General features: G+C 56.2%; 3 protein-coding genes and 1 long non-coding RNA gene across 6 annotated transcripts; 2 read left to right on the top strand and 2 right to left on the bottom strand.

Annotated features, from left to right (window-relative positions):
• Nucleotides 1–993: 993 nt before the first annotated feature.
• Nucleotides 994–2,619, bottom strand: TMEM276 (transmembrane protein 276). 2 transcript variants are annotated; one of them, XM_060197280.1, is made up of 3 exons: nucleotides 2,479–2,619; nucleotides 1,976–2,117; nucleotides 994–1,789 (listed from the first exon to the last, which is right to left on the bottom strand). In XM_060197280.1, the coding sequence occupies exons 2-3, from the start codon at nucleotides 2,066–2,068 to the stop codon at nucleotides 1,304–1,306; spliced, it is 579 nt and encodes a 192-aa protein (XP_060053263.1). In that variant the 5' UTR covers nucleotides 2,069–2,117; nucleotides 2,479–2,619; the 3' UTR covers nucleotides 994–1,303. The 2 variants fall into 2 exon arrangements, with proteins under 2 accessions (XP_060053263.1, XP_060053255.1); XM_060197272.1 differs by having other exon boundaries at nucleotides 1,976–2,265; nucleotides 2,479–2,577.
• Nucleotides 2,620–3,649: 1,030 nt separating this feature from the next.
• KIFC2 (kinesin family member C2) lies at nucleotides 3,650–11,443 on the top strand. Of its 2 annotated transcripts, none has more exons than XM_060197244.1 (18): nucleotides 3,650–3,812; nucleotides 4,034–4,115; nucleotides 4,231–4,382; nucleotides 4,475–4,613; nucleotides 4,777–4,904; nucleotides 4,974–5,039; nucleotides 5,122–5,250; nucleotides 5,585–5,662; nucleotides 5,764–5,878; nucleotides 5,947–6,056; nucleotides 6,336–6,447; nucleotides 6,536–6,693; nucleotides 9,263–9,367; nucleotides 9,469–9,590; nucleotides 9,699–9,822; nucleotides 9,908–10,034; nucleotides 10,116–10,372; nucleotides 10,465–11,443. In XM_060197244.1, the coding sequence occupies exons 1-18, from the start codon at nucleotides 3,714–3,716 to the stop codon at nucleotides 10,717–10,719; spliced, it is 2,358 nt and encodes a 785-aa protein (XP_060053227.1). In that variant the 5' UTR covers nucleotides 3,650–3,713; the 3' UTR covers nucleotides 10,720–11,443. The 2 variants fall into 2 exon arrangements, with proteins under 2 accessions (XP_060053227.1, XP_060053220.1); XM_060197237.1 differs by having other exon boundaries at nucleotides 3,666–3,812; nucleotides 9,305–9,367.
• LOC132540341 (uncharacterized) lies at nucleotides 6,764–7,965 on the top strand. The gene is made up of 2 exons (XR_009551496.1): nucleotides 6,764–7,126; nucleotides 7,694–7,965. It is a non-coding gene; the product is annotated as an uncharacterized LOC132540341 (long non-coding RNA).
• On the bottom strand, nucleotides 11,064–13,040 carry FOXH1 (forkhead box H1). The gene is made up of 3 exons (XM_007539194.3): nucleotides 12,862–13,040; nucleotides 12,504–12,608; nucleotides 11,064–12,399 (listed from the first exon to the last, which is right to left on the bottom strand). The coding sequence occupies exons 1-3, from the start codon at nucleotides 13,033–13,035 to the stop codon at nucleotides 11,581–11,583; spliced, it is 1,098 nt and encodes a 365-aa protein (XP_007539256.1). The 5' UTR covers nucleotides 13,036–13,040; the 3' UTR covers nucleotides 11,064–11,580.
• Between the last annotated feature and the right edge of the window lie 4,631 nt (nucleotides 13,041–17,671).

Genomic DNA, 17,671 nt, shown 5'->3' with positions numbered 1-17,671 from the left:
GCAAGCACCTGGGGTGAGGAGGCCCAGAAGTGCCAGTAGGCGCAGCGCTTCCGGCGCGGCCTGGGCGGGGCTCACGTGTGGCCAGTCATCCGCTACTGGGGGCGTTCCAGGAGCCTCAAATCAGGATTTCTATGTGCCTTTGTCCCCTATCCGGCTTTCGTTTGCTAGTGGCTCGCTCGAGTACAGGAGCCACAGGCCCCAGCCCCCCACTTCTGTTCTGTTTGGGCCTAATGTTGATCCATAAGACTAGTGCCCATGGGCAGAAGGTCGATAGCATAATGGTTATGCAAACAGACTCTCATGCCTGAGGCTCTAAAGTTCCAGGCTCAATCCTCCGCACCACCATAAACCAGAGCTGAGCAGTGCTCTGGTTAAAAAAAAAAAAAAAAAAAGACTAGTGCCCACGTTATCCCACAACTGGAATCAGCTGGATGCTATACGCGATTAGGTTTCCTAATTCTGGTGTGGGATTAACCAAGGAACGAGAGATTGGAGACCAGGACTGGCCTCGCACAGGCTGGAGGGCAAATAGGTAGTCAGCTCCGTAGGGGGCGTGGGGGAGTTGCTTCTGGAAACAGCTGTGGTCCAGCCTTCCCCAACCGTCATCCCAGCCCCAGCGAGCAACCTGTGGAGGTCACTGTCCCAGAGGGCCACCTGCCAGATTTTACGAGGATATCCCTAACTCCATGTCCAAGGAAAGCAAGACCCTTGGATTATGCCTACTCAGTGTGGAACTCTCCAAACAAGTCAGGTTGGGTGAGGCGGCCCCCGGTGGTTCCATTGCTCAGGGAAACTAGTTTCTGGCTTAGAGGCCAAAGAAGTTCACTGGAACCCTCCAGGAGGTGGTACAGTAGATAAAGAAAAAGCTTTGGGCTCTTAGGCATGAAAGCCTGAGTTTGATCCTTGGAATCGAATATGCCAAAGTGATGTTCTGATTCTCTTTCCTTATCTCTTTCATAAATAAGTCCCTCTCAAAAATGGACAAATTCCACATTCCTGCTGAAACCCTAAAATTTATTGGAGACCAAGTTTCTCTGTTCCCACAATCATGGTCTTCTCAGAACCAGGCCCCCCAAATGTGCCTTGCACCCTTGTCCCCTTCATTCAGCCTGAGCAAATCCCTACTCGGCCACTCAGTGAAGGGCAGCCTCCACACTACCCTTTGACCAGTTATCCTACATGCTGCAAGATTACTTTGGGAAGGAAAGTCTCCTTGGGAGGAGGCTCTAGGAGCAGACCCTTGGGAGGGGAGTCCAAAGCCAGGGTACCCAGGAGCAGAAGCCCTTCTTGTGGTCTCCAGCTGTCACTCCCACTGCAGGCGCTGTGCGTGTAGGGCCCGGTGGTAGGCCCAACTGCCCACAGCCAAGGCCCAGCGACAGATGTCTTCTTTCGGCAGCAACAGCAGTCTGTCCTCCTCCAGCCGGCTCAGGAGGCCTGCAGCTCCCAGCATCGCACCCCCCCACATCCCATAAATGTTGGTAGTAAAAACGGCCACGATGAGGATGGTCACAGCCACCACCAGCACCACCGCCTGACCAGCCACAGAGCGGCCCTCGACACCAAGGTGGTCACCAGCCACCGCCAGCACCATGCCTCCTCCTAGAAGCAGGTTGGCAGAGGATCGGTCCCCATTCACCCAGTGAAAATCGAAGGCCAGGAGGGGCAGGCCGATGACAGTGGCCACCCAAGCTCCAGCAAGACAGTCTTCATCTGTGCCCAGCCCTGGGGCTAACATGGTCATGGCATCCAAGGCCTGGAGCAAGAAGCCAGCAGCGGCTCCTCGACTTGCCTGTCAACACAGGGATGGGAGGACACATGGGGAAACGGTTGGATCCTTCCTTTAAGCAGTAAAGGGTGTGGGGCTCATGGGAGCCTGGCCCCTGAACTCACCCCTAGTCCAGGGAACTAGCTATTGCTATATCTTTAGGGTTTTGAGTAGGATCTACCCACCTCCAGCCCCAGTATACTCACTCACCTGGGCAGTGCTCAAAGCAGCATGTAGAGACACGGCTCCCAGGGCAAGGTGGGACAGGGCTGTACTCCACTCACCCCACGGCTTGGGGGTCATAGCACCTCAGGAGGTAGTGCGTTTGAGGAGACAGGAAGGGGATCCTTAACTTGAAAAAATAAGAGAAAACGCAGAAGCCAGCAATGGATCAGTCCTAAGGACAGATCTCCAGGGCTCCTAGGTTCCAGAGCCCCATTTCTAAATGTTGGGATGACCTCATTCGAAATTTTCTGGAGCCCGCGGGTCACTGGACACAACTGTGGAGAAGAGAGGAGAAAAATCGGAGAAAAGGAGAGAGAAAAAGGCGCGGGAGGCTGGGCTGAGCGCGCTTGAGCCCTGCGGCCCTGGGAGTCAAGGGGTGGGGAGCGACCTGGCGAGGAGAGGCCGGGACGCTCGGAGGCTCACTCGGCCTGGCCCCTAGGGTCAGGAAGGTACCGTCCTCAGAACCCGGCCGGGGAGGAGCGACGCACCGACCCTCCAAAGCAACGAAGCCGCGCGCGGAAGATGCAGCGGTCAGCAGGAGGCCTGAACCGGCCCACCGAGCCTGGGCTGTCCCGCCTCCCCGTGCCTTAGACGCGCACCAACGAGAGGAGCCGCGGCTAGAGCGCCGAGAGAGGCCTGCGCGCAAGCGCAGTGAGGGAGTGAGCGAAGCGCGCTACCCTGAGTGTCAGAGGGGCGGGAGGCTGGACACTAGGATTGGCTCTGAGTGTTGGGGAGGATCTGTAGTGAGGGCCGGGCTGTGAGGAATGCAAGGTTATGTGGAGGGAAGGGAAGTTTGAGGGGAAGGGCCTGGTGGGCGAGGTCATGAGTGGAAGAGATGGATTTGGCGGGCGGGGCTGTGATTGGAGAGGATGGAGATTGGAAGGGTCTATGTGAGGAGGGGCCTGGCAGACGGGCAGTGATTGAATGGGAGGAGACCCAGAGGGATGAGGCGGGGCCTGGGGGCGTGGCTGTGAGAAGAGAGCTCGGCTGCTAGAGGAGGGACTGAGGGACAAGAGGGGGGAGAAATCTGGGCGGGCGGGCAGGGTTGCAGAGGAGGGGTCTGTGAGGTGAGGGTGGGCGGAGTCATTAGGGGAGGGGGGGTCTGGGTGGGGCTACTCCTGGAGTGGCGGGGACTGTGAGGAGGTTGTGCAGGAATGCGAAAGTGAGCGGTGTTTGAAGGGCGGGTGTGAGCCGGGGTTGAGGGAGGGGCTTAGACGAGAGGGCGGGACTTTGATAGGGGTGTGTCCCTGGGCGTGGCTTAAATGGTGAGTTGTGGGCGGAGTTTGGTGAAGGCCAGATGGAATGAAATAATCAGGGCTGTTAGTTACTAGAATTGTAGAGGCTGTAGAGGCTGTTGGTGCAGTGGCTAAGCCCTGGACTTGATTGCATGAAGTCCCCAGTTCGATCCCAACATCGCATTACCAGAGAATCCCTGATTCTTAGTAAACCCATTACTATTATTAAAAAGGAGCTGTGGGATTCTCTGCCGGTAGACTAGAGGCGTCCCAAAAGCACTCTGTGGGGCGTCAAGCGGGCTCTCAGACCGGGTTCTGTACGAAGTAGGGGTGCGAGGTAGGTGTCTCCGGCGGCCTCCCCTCGCGTAAGCCCCTCCGCCCGCGGGAACCGCGTCGTGGGGGCGGCTGATGGAGCATGCGCACCGACTCTGCGGCTGGCGGGGACGCGGGGCGGCGCGCAGCGGGGCCCTCTGCCGCCCCGTGCTCCCATGTACGCCTTCTACTCACTGCTCATCTACATCTTCTACAGCCTTTTCCGCAGGGATGGCGGGGCCGTGGCAGCTGCCCACCCCGGAGACCCTGCTCAGGTGAGCTGCTCAGCCTCGTTCCCAGAACGGGTTTTGCAGGCCCGAGCAGCGCACGTCCGCGGAGCGCGGTCTCTGGGGAGGGGCCGCCCGGGGACCCCGTCCCTGCTCAGGTGTAGAAAAGGAAAGATCTGAGCCCTACCTTTCGGTGCTACTCCTTGAGGGAGGGAGCCCACTGGCTGCCTGCCCAGCTCCTTAGGGCTCCCCACTCCTTCCCTCTCCAGAGCACCGGCAGCAAGCCTGGGGGCCGTCGCCGCCCCAACCAGCCCTCGACAGAGCTGTGTACCGAGCTGAGCGACCTAGTTGGTAGGTGCTGGCAGTGTGTGGGGAGAACTGCAATCCCGGGGCCGAGTGAGGAACCCGGCAGGTTCCGTCTGGGGGCCTAGCCTCCGAAGTGAGCCAGCACGCCCCCCTCCCGCAGGCTGCTCAGACTCGGAGAATGTGCCCGGGGCGGGAGCCGAGGGACAGCCAGCCGAGGTCTCCCTGGAAGAGGCTCTCGTGCGTCTCGCTGAGTTCCTTTCAGTCCAGCTGGGGGCAGAAGAGAATTGTGGGAACACTCCTGACCCAAGCAAGGTGAGCAGGGCCGAAGACCCTCTCTCAGTGTCTTGACTTCCACATCCCTGTCCTCTCCCTTGTCTGACTCATAAACTCACCTCTTTCCTCAGCCTGGCGATGTGCCCCCACTGCTGACAGTGACTGGTCAGCTTCTGGCCCTCCTGGCATGGATCCGGAGCCCGAGGGGCAGGCAGGTCCTCCACCAAGGAACACAGCTTGCATCAGGGGTACAACCCCCGACTCTGGTTGGTGAGTAAATGTGTTAAAGAGGAGCTGTGGGGGGAGGGGGCGAGATGCCCACCAGAATCTGGGTGGCGTGAGGTGCAGGGTCCTAAGTCACCCCAACTTCCCAGGTGCCCCCTCCTTCAGTTCAGGAACCCCATCCATCCTAATTGAGTTCACCCCACCCTAGGGTCCTCACCCCAAAAAGATTTCCCTTCCCCTTCACAAGGGGATGAGCCCCAGGAGCAGCAGCCCCTCCAGTTGGAGGAGGAAGAGCAGAGGGCTTGGCAGCGGCTGGAGCAGCTCATTCTTGGACAGGTGAGGGGCCAGCAGGGTCCGGGGGGAACTGGATTATGAGCTCACCCTACACCCATCCCTCCATCCCAGCTGGAAGACTTGAGGCAGCAGCTGGACCTGCAGGAGGAGGAGCTGGGCCGACTGCGCCTGGGCGTGGTGAGGTGGGGGGGGGGGCAGAGCGGTGCTGCTAGGGCGGGCAGGCATTGGCATGAGTCCTGAGTGCTTCCCTCTCCACTAGGGAGCGACAGACTCAGAAAAAAGAGTGCAGCATCTAACCCTGGAGAATGAGGCTCTGAAGCAGAGCCTGAGCCTCACACGCGACCTGCTGCTGCACTGGGGCCCTGGCTCTCAGCCCCGGGCCCCCCAGGTATTCTTCTCCATATTGTTCCTGTCCCAGGGCTAGGGCTTCTGCAAGCCTGGCCCCTGGCAGCACTGCAGAGCTTTCCTGGGGATCTTGTGCTGTGGTTGACATCTGTGATGGCGTAGGGCTGTGGATGGGCCTCAATGGTCTGTACAAGCAACCCCATCCAGAAGACTGAGGACAATGGGGGATCCCCCTTCCTGTCTAGAGTGATGCTTCGGGAGAGCAGAGACACTGGGGGAGGAGTCCTGTGGCACAGAGTGGATGAAGTTTCCACATCTGTAAGTGGTGCTGCTTAGTGCCCCTCTTCACCAGGCTCCTGACTCCTGCCTTCCTCCAGGAGGAGGCGGAGGCCCTAGTGGAGCTGCAGGGCCGACTCCAGGAGGCCCAGGACACCACTGAAGCCCTTCGGGTACAGGTGGGTGCTGGGCAGGGCAGGGAGACTGGGTCCTTGGGCAGGGAGGGTACCTGAAGCAGGGCCCGGTAAGTGCCTTTTTGCTCAGTGATGGGTGGGGGCAGTTGGGGGTGCAGGAGGTGCAGCTGCAGGGCCTTCAGGGCGCCCTCCGGCAGCTCCAGCAGGAGACTGAGCAGAACTGCAGGAGGGAGCTGCAGCAGGTGCACAAGCAGCTGGCAGGTAAGGGTGGCCCCAGGGCAAGGGGGCAGCCCAGGGGACAGGGTCCCCTCACACCACCTTTCCTACAGGGCTTCACACGCGCATGGTCAGTCTGCGTCAGGGCTGTGGAGACCTTCGAGGACTGGTCAGCACCTTCACTCAGAGCTGCCAGGGCTCACTAAGTGAGGCCCAAGGCCAGGTCAGGACCCTGCCCAGTAGTGTTCTTAGGGGACTCCTTTCCCAATCCCAGGACTTGTCTGAGCTCACCTCTTCTTCCCACCCATTTCTGTTGTGCAGACTTGTGGGGAGGGGGGTCTCTCCAAGAATCCCAAAAGAGACAAATATTGACCTTGCCTTGGCTTCCTTAGGTTCCTGGGCTCCATTCCCAGCCCACTGAGTGCTGCCCCCAGGTGGTCCAGGGAGGCTCCCCACCTCCCCCAAGAACCCCAGCTATTTCCCTGCATCCCCACTTCTCCAGGTATCCTGGGCCCTGGGAGCTCTGTCAGCAAGAGGGCCTGGGAATCAGCTCCCTGAGGAACAACAGCAGCGGCCCACTGCTGGATGCCCTGGGCGGCTGTTGGAGCTCAAGGGTATGCAGGCCTGAAATGGGTGCAGTGAGCGCATTAGACAACAGAAGAAAGGGAGTTCCTGGGCTTCAGGGCCTGCTCTCCACCCCAGGAAACATCCGAGTGCTGTGTCGACTGAGGCCAGGGATGCCCTCCAGTCTGGTGAATGCAGAGCCTGGTCCTGGAGGCACTGTTACCACCAGCTATCGGGGTCGTCAGCGTCACTTTCGCCTGGACTGGGTCTTCCCTCCAGATGCCAGCCAGGAGGAGGTGATGCTTCCTGCCACCCTGGCACCTGTACTGACACTTCCTGAATCTCTGGAGTCCAAAAGAGGTTCATTACCTTTTTTGTGTCCACCACTTGCCAACCAGGACAGAATGGTGGCACTCAGAGGGTACCTCCTCTCCTTCAGGGGGCTTTCCTCCACAGTCCCCACTAGCCTGTGTAACCCCCCCAAAACTGGTGTGGACATTGAGGTTAACATCTCAAGAATTAGCTTTTGCCTGGGAACTAAGGAGAGGAACCTGTCTGAGGTGGCAGTTACTCTCAAGCAGGGCTGAACTTGAGACCTGGTGGGGCACTGCTGTGTTTGGGAGAGTGCAGTGACCTCCCTCCAAGCTTCACTGGCTGTCCCCTCTCCTCCGCCACCACCCCCCACACACACACATACTTGGACTCCTGGCAAGTGCAGTGGGGTGCCAGGTAAGCAGACTTGTAAGCTTCCAACCCCAACTACCCCTACATGCACCCCACACTTCTCCACATGGAGCTAGCTGGGAGGGCTTAGGTCAGGAGCTGAAATAGTAGTGCAAAGTTATTTGCAGAAGGGGGCTAGGACTCCAACTTCCCCATTTCCCACTCCTGGCCTCAGCTCCTATGCCAAACTGCAGGCCTGCACTGTGGCACTTGGGGTAGCCCTTTAGACAGTAGTTCCCCTCCCCACACACCCAATTCATTGTGTCTCAACAGACAGAAGAATCAAAAGCATCTCTCCCTGTGTCCCCTCACTTATGTGCACCCACCCATGCCCCAAACCTAGTCATAGTTTTTCACACTGTCAATTATGGGTGCTACCCTCACAGTCCACAGCCAACTTCAAGAAGGACTAGGAATCTACTTGCCTTCAGGGCAGGAAAGAGGGTCATTTGCCAACCATCCAGGACCTAACCTAATCTGGCCATCATTCCACATGCTCACCAGTCCATCTGGCTCGAGCTTTGTAAGGCAAAGGCTGCCCCCCAACTTCTTCTTTCCTAACCCTCACAACAGGCACCATTATAATCTCTGCCTGCATTATAGAGGGCAACTTCAAGAGTGACCTCTCTGCCTGTGCTCGAGTACCACTCCTAGGACACCCCAAGGGGTGGGGAACCTCATCATTGGTGGGAGATCAGTGGTCCAGGAGGTGGCGCAGTGGATAAAACATTGGATTAGCAACCATTGTTGGGAGATCAACCTTTCCACCATGCTCCCCAGGACCACCCTTCCTGGGGCATCAAGCTCTGTTCTCTCTCATTTTTAAAAAAATATTTATTTATTCCCTTTTGTTGCCCTTGATTTTTTTTTTATTGTTCTAGTTATTATTGTTCTTGATGTTGTTGGATGGGACAGAGAGAAATGGAGAGAGAAGGGGAAGACAGAGGGGGAGAGAAAGTTAGACACCTGCAGACCTGCTTCACTGCTTGTGAAGCAACTCCCCTGCAGGTGGGGAGCTGGGGGCTCGAACCAGTATCCTTAAGGTGCTCTTTGTGCTTTGTGCCACGTGCGCTTAACCCGCTGCGCTACCACCAGACTCCCTTTCTCATTTTTAAAAGATATTTATTATTTATTATAAATAATATTTATTATTATTCCCTTTATGTTGTTGCCCTTGTTATTTTATTGTTGTCATTGATGCCATTGTTGTTGGATAGGACAGAGAGAAATGGAGAGAGGAGGGGAAGATATAGAGGGGGAGAGAAAGATCCTGCAGACCTGCTTCACCACTTGTGAAATGACCCCCTGCAGGTGTGGGGAGCCAGGGGCTCGAACCGGGATCCTTACTCTGGTCCTTGCGCTTTGCACCACCTGTGCATAACCTGCTGTGCTACTGCCTGACTCCCCTCTCATTTTTTTTATGTTTATTTTCCTTTTTGTTGCCCTTGTTTTTTGTTGTTGTAGCTATTGTTGATGTTGTTCGTTATTGGATAGGACAGAGAGAAATGGAGAGAGGAGGGGAAGACAGAGAGGGGGAGAGAAAGATAGACACCTGCAGACCTGCTTCACCGCCTGTGAAGCAACCCCCTGCAGGTGGGGAGCCGGGGGCTCGAACCGGGATCCTTATGCCGGTCCTTGCGCTTTGTGCCACATGCGCTTAACCCTCTGTGCTACCGCCGGACTCCCTCCCCTCTCATTTTTAAACTTTATTTAATTTGATAGGATAGAGAGAAATTGATGTAGGAAGGTGGCTAAAGAGACAGAGGGGCCAGATAATGGCACACTTAGTTAAGCGCACATTACAATGTACAAGGGCCTGGGTTTGAGCCCCTAGTCCCCACCTGAAAGAGGAAGCTTTGCGAGTGGTGAAGCAGTGCTGCAGGTGTTTCTCTTTCTTTGTATCTTCCCATATCTTCTTGATTTCTGGCTGTCTATTCAATAAAGATAACTAAAAGCGAGAAAGAAGGATAGACAAGGAGACACCTGCAGCATTGCTTCACTGCTTGTGAAGCTTTCTCCCTGCAAACGGGGACCAGGGACTTGAACCAGGGTCCTGGAGTACAGTGACATGTGCATTAAACAGCTATGCCACCTCGTGGCCCCTGTTCACACTCTCCTTATTGGTCAATCTCCCCTCCCCAGGTCTTCAGAGAGCTAGAGCCCACTGTGCTGTCTTGCCTCCAGGGCTACAGCGTCTGCATTTTCACCTATGGACAGACGGGAACTGGAAAGACCTACAGCATGGAGGTGGGACGAGAACCACATTCTGGGTGTGGTTCCTGAAGGCCTGGGGGTGGGATGTATCCCAGCGGGGATACAGACCAGTATTCCCCAACCGCCATTTCCAGGGCCCACCTGAGGACCCCGGCATAGCTCCCAGGGCACTGCAGTCGCTGTTCAGGGAGATGGGCAGTGGAGGGCAGCACCGAGTAACCCTCAGCATGGTGGAGATCTACAATGAAGCAGTCAGGTCAGGCTGCCTCCACCCCACCTGCCTGCCACTCAAGAGAACCTAAAATGGATCCCTGAACCAAACCACCTGCTGCTCCCCCCCATCCCCGCCCCCTTTTCTCACCAGGGATCTCCTAGCCCCAGGGTCTTCTGAGCGTCTGGCTGTAAGGCAGGGCCCAGCAGGTCAGGGGGGCATCCAGGTGGCTGGCCTCACCTACTGGGATGTGCCCAGCCTGGAGACGCTGCACCAGGTAAGGCTGCTGGGGGACCCTGAGTTCCCACGCCGAGGTGGGCACCCTCTTTTCACCAGATGAGCCTCCTTTGTCGGCCCTCCAGATGCTGAGCCTGGGGAGGAGCAACCGGGCCACGGCTGCCACAGCCATGAACCAACACAGCTCGCGGTCACACGCCCTGGTGACTCTGACACTGCGCGGGGCCTCGCCGCGGGGTCCTGGCACCGCAGGTAAGGTCCCAGGGCCTCACTGGGGACCCATGGCTCGGAACCGAAGCCTCCCTCCCATGCACTGCTGGTTCGCCCCCGCAGGCACGCTGCACCTGGTGGACTTGGCGGGCTCCGAGCGGGCCTGGAAGACAGGGGCAGCCGGGCCAATGCAAGGAGACCGCGATGGTGCCCGGCGTCTGCGGGAAGCGCGGGCCATCAACCGCTCGCTGCTGGCTCTCGGAGGCGTGATGGCGGCTCTGCGGGCCCGCCGGCCTCACATACCCTTCCGAGACTCTCAGCTCACGCGCCTGCTGCAGCCGGCTCTGGGACCCGGCGCCACTGCGGTGCTGTTACTGCAGGTGGGCGCGGCGGCCCCAGCAGGTGGGCGTGGGGCGGGGCGCGCAAGGCGCCACCACCCCGCGACCCGCCCCTCAGCGCCGCCTCCCCGCAGATCTCTACGCGGCCGGAGGACCTTGGGGAGACGGTGTGCTCACTCAAGTTCGCCGAAAGAGTGGGCCAAGTGGAGCTGGGGCCGGCCCGGCGCCGCAGGGCCCCGCGCTCCGGGACACCCTCCTCCCTCAGCACGGACACACCGCTCACCGGGACCCCCTGCACTCCCACGCCGTCCCCCGGCAGCCCTCCCAGCCCAGGCCCAGACAGTGGCTCCAGTCCGGCACTCGCACCCCCAGAGGACCTGCCTGCCTAAGCGTGCTCCAAAGAGTTTGGGATCACGCCTCTGCCGGCAGAGGCTGCTAAGTCCCTAACCCTTACAACCTCTTCACTTTCGGGGACCCACTGCGCCCCACTCCCCACCCCTCACCCTTCAATGCCCAGATTGTCCTCACTCTGCCTGAAGGGGAGAGGAATGTTTCGCCAGAGGAACGACTACCCCCCTCTCTTGGCCAGGAGCTTGCCCCCACCCCCTTATCACCATCTGCTGTTATCTCGGCGCCCAGTGGGGGTCCCCAGTCGCTGAAGGCAGATTCCAGCCAAGTGGTTCCCCAAGCCCCCACACCACCCCACCCCAGCCACCAAAAACCAGACTTGCCATGCAAATGTTGTTGTTCCTTTACTGTTCTCCCCACCACCGCAAAACCAGGGGAAAACCAAGGGGCATCTTCACTCTCCGTCCACTTTCCCCCTAACGGTGCTACCTCCTTCCCCATGGCAGTTGAAGAAGGACAGAACTTCTCAAGACTGGAGCCATCAGGATTTCCCTCTCCCTAGAGGCAGGGAGGGGCAGTGACAGATGGTGATGGATGGATGGATGGATGGTGGGTTGGTGGACAGATAGCCTGGAAAGAGGGGACATGGCTGGCCTTCTCCAAGCTGAGCTGGGCCCCTTCCAGCCTTGCCTCTCTGGGGGTTGGATAGGCAGGCCTGATCTGGGCCACATCCCTTTGTGGGGTCCAATAAACATTGTGGACTCTGTAGTGGGAGCCTGGTATTTTAAGGTGGTTGTTGTGGTCAAAGGCTCCTCTTGATCTTGATACACACCCACCCCCCAGTAAGTCAGCAGGGATGGGAGAGGAAAGCTTGGAGGGAGGTGCAAGGTTGGGGGGGGTGCTCACAAGCTGTACCAGGAGAGTAGCCAGCTTGGTGTAGAAGCAGCCTGGTCCCGGGGGTGGCTTACCCACACGTCGTAGATGCTTTTGTTGGGTGGTACTCCTTGAAAAAGAGCATCTAGATCCCAGAGCAGCCCTGGGGGGGCATGGGTTTCAGGAGATACCCTCCAGTAGGTTGGGTTGGTTGAGGGTGGGCACTGGGGGCAAGAGGTGGATGGCACTGAGGCCAGAGGCATCACCACATTGGGAGTGTAGATGGGCAAGTAGGAGGTGGGCAGCTGCCCCCAAAACGAAGCCCTGTGTCCCCCACTGGACAGTCCCCCAGCACCTGGGGTGCCCTGCATGAAGTGGAGGGGCCAGGGCCTAGGCTCTGAGTTGAGGTGTGGGGCCCCACTTGTGCCCACCTGGAATGATTCCCCCTCTACTCTCATGGGCCTGGACCCAGGGAGGGGGCGGGGGACCCACACGGGCCTCTCGGAGGGTAAGGGTGAAGTGGGCACCACTTTGTCCCCATGGCGGGGCTCGGGTGTGGGGCTGCTCCGGGGCTCTGGCTGGGCCCGGGCAGTGCCCTCACTGGAGTCCCCGAGCAGAGACTCTATGCTGAAGCCGTCGCTGGTGGGTGGCGGTGGGCTGGGTGGTCGGTAGGGCCGACCGTGCAGCACGTAGGGGCCCAGGTCCTTGGCGAAGGCATCCCGCGCGCCCCTCTGCCAGCGCCGGCACAGCGCAGTGTTCTGCAGGCGCAGCGCCTCCGCCGGGATCAGACTCACGTCCACGACCCAGAAGTTGCCTTTGGCCTGGGGTTTCGCGGGGTCTTTAGGCACCTGGTGTATGGGGGGGGGGGGTAGGGGTAGGCTTGGGTGGGGCCTCGGACCCAGGAGCCTCTGGCTTTGCGCCCCGCCCCACCCCCACCAACGCCTAGCCCCACCTTGCGGAAGCATGGGTTGGAAGAGAGGTTGTGCCGAATGGAGTCCTTCCAGCCCTCATAGTCATCTCTGAAGAAGGGGAACACCGCCTGGACCTGCCGGATGATCTGAGGGGGGTGGGGGGTGCCGTGAGCCCCATGCAGGGGTGTGGGCCCTCTCCCACCTGGAACCCGATGGTGGGGATATCTCCCAGGGCTTGTTCCTCCTGCCAAGGCCCCTTAGCTCCCACCCCAGTGACCTTGCGGTGGTTGAGTTCACCAGAGCGCATGCTAGAGCCGGTGGGCGTGGAGGCTGGAGCCCCAGAGTAGGTGGGAGCCAGGCCAGGGAAAAAGGTGCGACGATAGATGGGGACCTTCTCACCTGGGCCAGCTTCAGCCTGCGGGAGGGTGCAGCCTGGATCACAAGAGCAATCATGGCCAAGTAGGTGTAGGGGGGCTTGTCATGCCGTAGGTACCTCTTCTTCCTCCTCTTGGGGGGCTGAGAAGGCGACTCCACTCCCGGCTGACCCAGGCCCGGGCTGCTGCAGGGACCCATGCAGGGAAGGCCAGCGACCTGGGTAGGGTCCTGGCCTTTTGAGGGTGTGGGGCAATGGGGCAGTGGCGGGGCAGGATAGGGGCCAGAGGCCGGTTGGGGGCAGGGGCTGGGGCCCTTTATCATTCGGATGGATGGGGGAGGGGAGAGGGGGGAGGAGGAATACGCTGTGGGGGAGGGGAGAAGAGGCAGCAGAGGGCTGCCACAATTAGCAGGATGGAGTTAATCTGGAAGGGAGGGGCAGGAAAGATTCCATGGGCCTTGGGCTTCCACCCAGGCCTCTACCCTCTCCCTTGGGCTGCATTCTGCTGCCCGAATCCCCCACTTCCCCACCCCCCCAAAGGCTTGGAGGAAAAGCTTTTGAAAGGGGTTTACTACCCCCAACCCCCCAGTTGCTTTATCCTACAGGGCTCTCACACTGCCACTGAATAGATGGGTAGAGGTTTGTCCTAGCAGAACTGTCAGGAAGGGTGGGGCTTGTTTCAGAGTTCAAGGCCAAGCAGCTAGCTGGACCTGGGTGGTGGTCTGGGAAGGCTTCCCAGGGAAGTCCTTGGGGACTACATGGAGACATAGTTGCTTCTAGGGGTTTTCTGAGAGCTGCTACTTACTCCTTTCTTGGTAAAGTCAAGTGTGGTTCCTGGAAGCTGGCCAGTATTTGTTTGTTTGTTTGTTTTTACTAGAGCTCTGGCTTATGGTGGTATGGAGGATTGAACCTGCGACTTTAGAGCCTGGCCCTGGGGGAACTTGACTTCTCTGACCCCTATGCACTTTCTGGAGCCCGGCTTTCAAGAAGAAAATGCCTGGTTCCTTGGGCAGCGCTCCTGGTGAGGAGCATAGAGTATTCACAGGACTCCTGTCAAGGTGGCCAGTCTGAGAGTCACAGGAAAGGCCTATCAGGCAGCTATAGGCCCTGTAGTCAGCAGTCTAGAAGGAAGCTGGCTTGAGTGGAGGATGGACCGACACCTTAGGGTTAGGAGAAGGCTCAAGCTGGGGAGGTGAGGAGGGTAGCACCCCACTCAAGCCTGCAGAGCCTCTAAGAACACAGATTGGCTCAAAGGAGTGGTCCTAGACATAGCCTCCAGTGAACAAATCACACACAGAAAACACACAAAAAAGGAAGAAAGAGCGTAGGGGTCCCGGTTCCAGCCCCCAGCTCCCCACCTGCATGGGCATCGCTTCACAGGCGGTGAAGCAGATCTGCAGGTGTCTATCGTTCTCTCCCCCTCTCTGTCTTCCCCTCCTCTCTCCATTTCAGTAACTACAACAATAAAACAAGGGCAGCAAAAGAGAATAAATAAATATAAAAATTTAAAAATACATTATTAAAAAAAAGAAAGAGTTGGGGGCCGGACGGTAGTGCAGTGGGTTAAGCATATATGGCACAAAGCCCCAAGGACTGGTTGGAGCCCCCAGCTCCCCACATGCAAGGGGGTCATTTCATAAGAGGTGAAGCAGGTCTGCAGGTGTCTGTCTTTCTTTTTTTTAAAAAAATTATTTATTAATGAGACACATAGGAAGAGAGAGAAAGAGCCAGACATCACTCTGATACATGTGCTGCCGGGGATTGAACTCAGGACCTCATGCCTGAGAGTCCGATGCTTTATCCACTGCGCCACCTACCAGACCACAGGTGTCTGTCTTTCTCTCCCCCTCTCTGTCTTCCCCTTCTCTCTGTCCTACCCAACAATAATGACAACAATAACAACAATAAACAACAAGGGTAACAAAAGGGAAAAAAAAGTAGCCTCCAGGAGCAGTGGATTTGTGGTGCAGGCACAAAGCCCCAGCAACAACCCTGGAGGCAAAAAAAAATAAAAAGAAAGAAAGAAAAAAAACAAAGAAAGAAAAAGAAAGAGCAAGCAAGCAAGCATCCTGTGGCTGCACTGAGACTAGACTGTGTTCCTGACTCCTTGACCTCACCTGTGCCTTCTTCTCCCTGCAATCTTCTCTTTGCAGTCCTCCACTCCTTCCTGCATTCTGTCTCCCTCCCTATAAGCCTCCCTTCATTACTACAATTCTCTCTGTAGTCCCCACAGCAGTTATTCCCCATCTTCCCTTCTTCCCTACACTCATCCCTTCTTCCCTGCACTTAGCCCCTCAATGCTTTCCTCCCTCCTTCCCGCAGTCCTCTTCTTGCAGTACAGTCTTCCTCCGTGGCCCTCTGTTTCTCTCTTCTTGCAGTCCTGACTTCCTCACCTCTTGTCTCTTCTTCCTGACCATCTGGTCTGTGGCTGTCCCTCCTCAGTCAACACCTGGGCTCTATACCCTGCCTCAAAACCCAGCGCCCTTGTTCTCAACAGGCCAGTTTACTGAGTGAGTGTCGGGCATGGGACACTAGCAGTGGCAGCTAATACTGGCACCAGCCCTGAAGAAGGTCATGGGAAATCTGGGTTCCACTTATTTCACTTCCTCCAACAATTCAGCTTTTCTTGTGCACCCCACTCGCCCTGCTCTAAAGGGTTGAAAAGAGGCAATTTATACTGGGTGCCAGCCAGGTCTCCATTCTAAGGGGAAGGAATGAGTGCTAGATGTTCTGAGAGGGGGCAGGACTGAAATGGATGGTGTGTCTGAGGAACCCTGTCTCCTCCACCTCAGACTTTGAATAATTAAAAACATACAGGACGGGAGTCGGGCTGTAGCGCAGCGGGTTAAGCGCAGGTGGCGCAAAGCGCAAGGACCTGCGTAAGGTTCCCGGTTCGAGCCCCCGGCTCCCCACCTGCAGGGGAGTCGCTTCACAGACGGTGAAGCAGTTCTGCAGGTGTCTGTCTTTCTCTCCCCCTCTCTGTCTTCCCCTTCTCTCTCCATTTCTCTCTGTCCTATCCAACAACGATGACATCAATGACTACAACAATGAAACAACAAGGGCAACAAAAGGGAATCAATAAAATAAATAAAGAAATAAAAAAAAAAAACATACAGGGCTGGGTGGTGGCGCATCCCATTGAGTGCACGGATGCACATGTCACCATCCACAGGACTCGAATTCAAGTCCCTGGTCCCCACCTGCAGGGGGAAAGCTTCATGAGCAGTGAAGCAGTGCTACAGGTGTCTCTCCCCCCTCCTCTTTCAATTTCTCTCTGTGCTATGAAATATAAGAAAAAAGTAAAACAACAACAATATTTATTTGGTTATTAATGAAATGAAGTGTTGGAGAGAACAAAGTATTACTCTAGCACATGCAATATGTTGGTCACCCCACCTCAAACTTTTGTTTCAGGGTTTTTTTTTTTTTTTTTCTCTTAACCAGAGCACTGCTCAGTTCTGGCTTATGGTGGTGTGGGGGATTGAACATGGGACTTTGGAGCCTCAGGCATAAGAGTCTGTTTGCATAACCATTATGCTATCTACCCCCCACCCTCAGGTTTTAAAAAATATTTTATTTATTTATTTTCCTTTTTTGTTGTTGCCCTTTTTTTTTTTTAAAAAAAAATCATTGTTGTGGTTATTATTATTGTTGTTACTGATGTCGTTGCAGGATAGGACAGAGAGAAATGGAGAAAGGAGGGGAAGACTGAGATGGGGAGAGAAAGAGAGACACCTGCAGACCTGCTTCACTGCTTGTGACGCCCGTGCAGGTTGGGAGCCATGGGCTCGAACTGGGATCCTTAGGCCGGTCCTAGAGTTTCGCACCATGTGCACTTAATTCACTGTGTTACAGTCCAACCCCTGCTTCAGGTTTTATCTGGCTTCTTCTGTCACCTCAATTCCTTTCTGTTTCTAGGGCTCCAGGTAAGGATCCTATTATCAAGAGGTCTTTCTCTCCTATAAGTCTCTCTCTTAAATTTGATTTTGTTTTTTAACCAGATTGGTTTTTAATACTGTACAAGTTTCAGGCCCATGATGTTCCCCCATCTGTCCTATATGCCCCAAGTTACCTGTCCTGCCACTGGATTCTACCTTCAGGATCAAGCCTAACTCATTAGAATCAAAGGTTTTATGTACTAAGGAGTGCTCCCCTGACTGCCTCTGCTTATGACCCTCCTAGCTCTCAAATATCACTCTAGGGTCCTGTCTCCCAAATTGGTGCTTGTGTTTTTGTTTATTTATTTATTTTGTTTTCCATCACTGAGGTTTCACAACTCTGGGGTGGTTCTCAGATAAAGAGTGAAAGAAACCACAGTACTGAAGCTTTCTGCAATGCAGTGGGGGCTGGGCTCAAACCCGGACACTGCACATGTACATGGCAAAGCAGCACACTATCCAAATGAACTATTTTGCTAGACGTTTAAAAAATATTTATTCCCTTTTGTTGCCTTTGTTGTTTTATTGTTGTTATTGATGTCGTTGTCGTTGGATAGGACAGAGAGAAATGGAGAGAGGAGGGGAAGGCAGAGGGGGGAGAGGAAGACAGACACCTGTAGCCCGGCTTCACCGCCTGTGAAGCGACTCCCCTGCAGGTGGTGTATGTGTGTGCTTAACCAGGTGCGCCACCGCCTGGCCCCTCTTTTTTTTTTTTTTGTGTATTAATGAGTGAACCAGAGAGGCTCTGGCATATGTAGTGCCCAGGGAATGAACTCACATTTTGCTACTTACTCAGTCACTCTACTTTTTAAAATATTTATTTATTAATAAGAAAGATAGGAAGAGAGAAAGAACCAGATTATCACTCTGGTGTATGTGCTGCCTGGGATTGAACTCA

Source organism: Erinaceus europaeus, chromosome 1 (assembly GCF_950295315.1).
Source record: "Erinaceus europaeus chromosome 1, mEriEur2.1, whole genome shotgun sequence".
Classification (NCBI taxonomy): domain Eukaryota; kingdom Metazoa; phylum Chordata; class Mammalia; order Eulipotyphla; family Erinaceidae; genus Erinaceus; species Erinaceus europaeus.
Note: the sequence above shows the minus strand (reverse complement) of the source record. Positions and strands in the feature narration are given on the sequence as shown.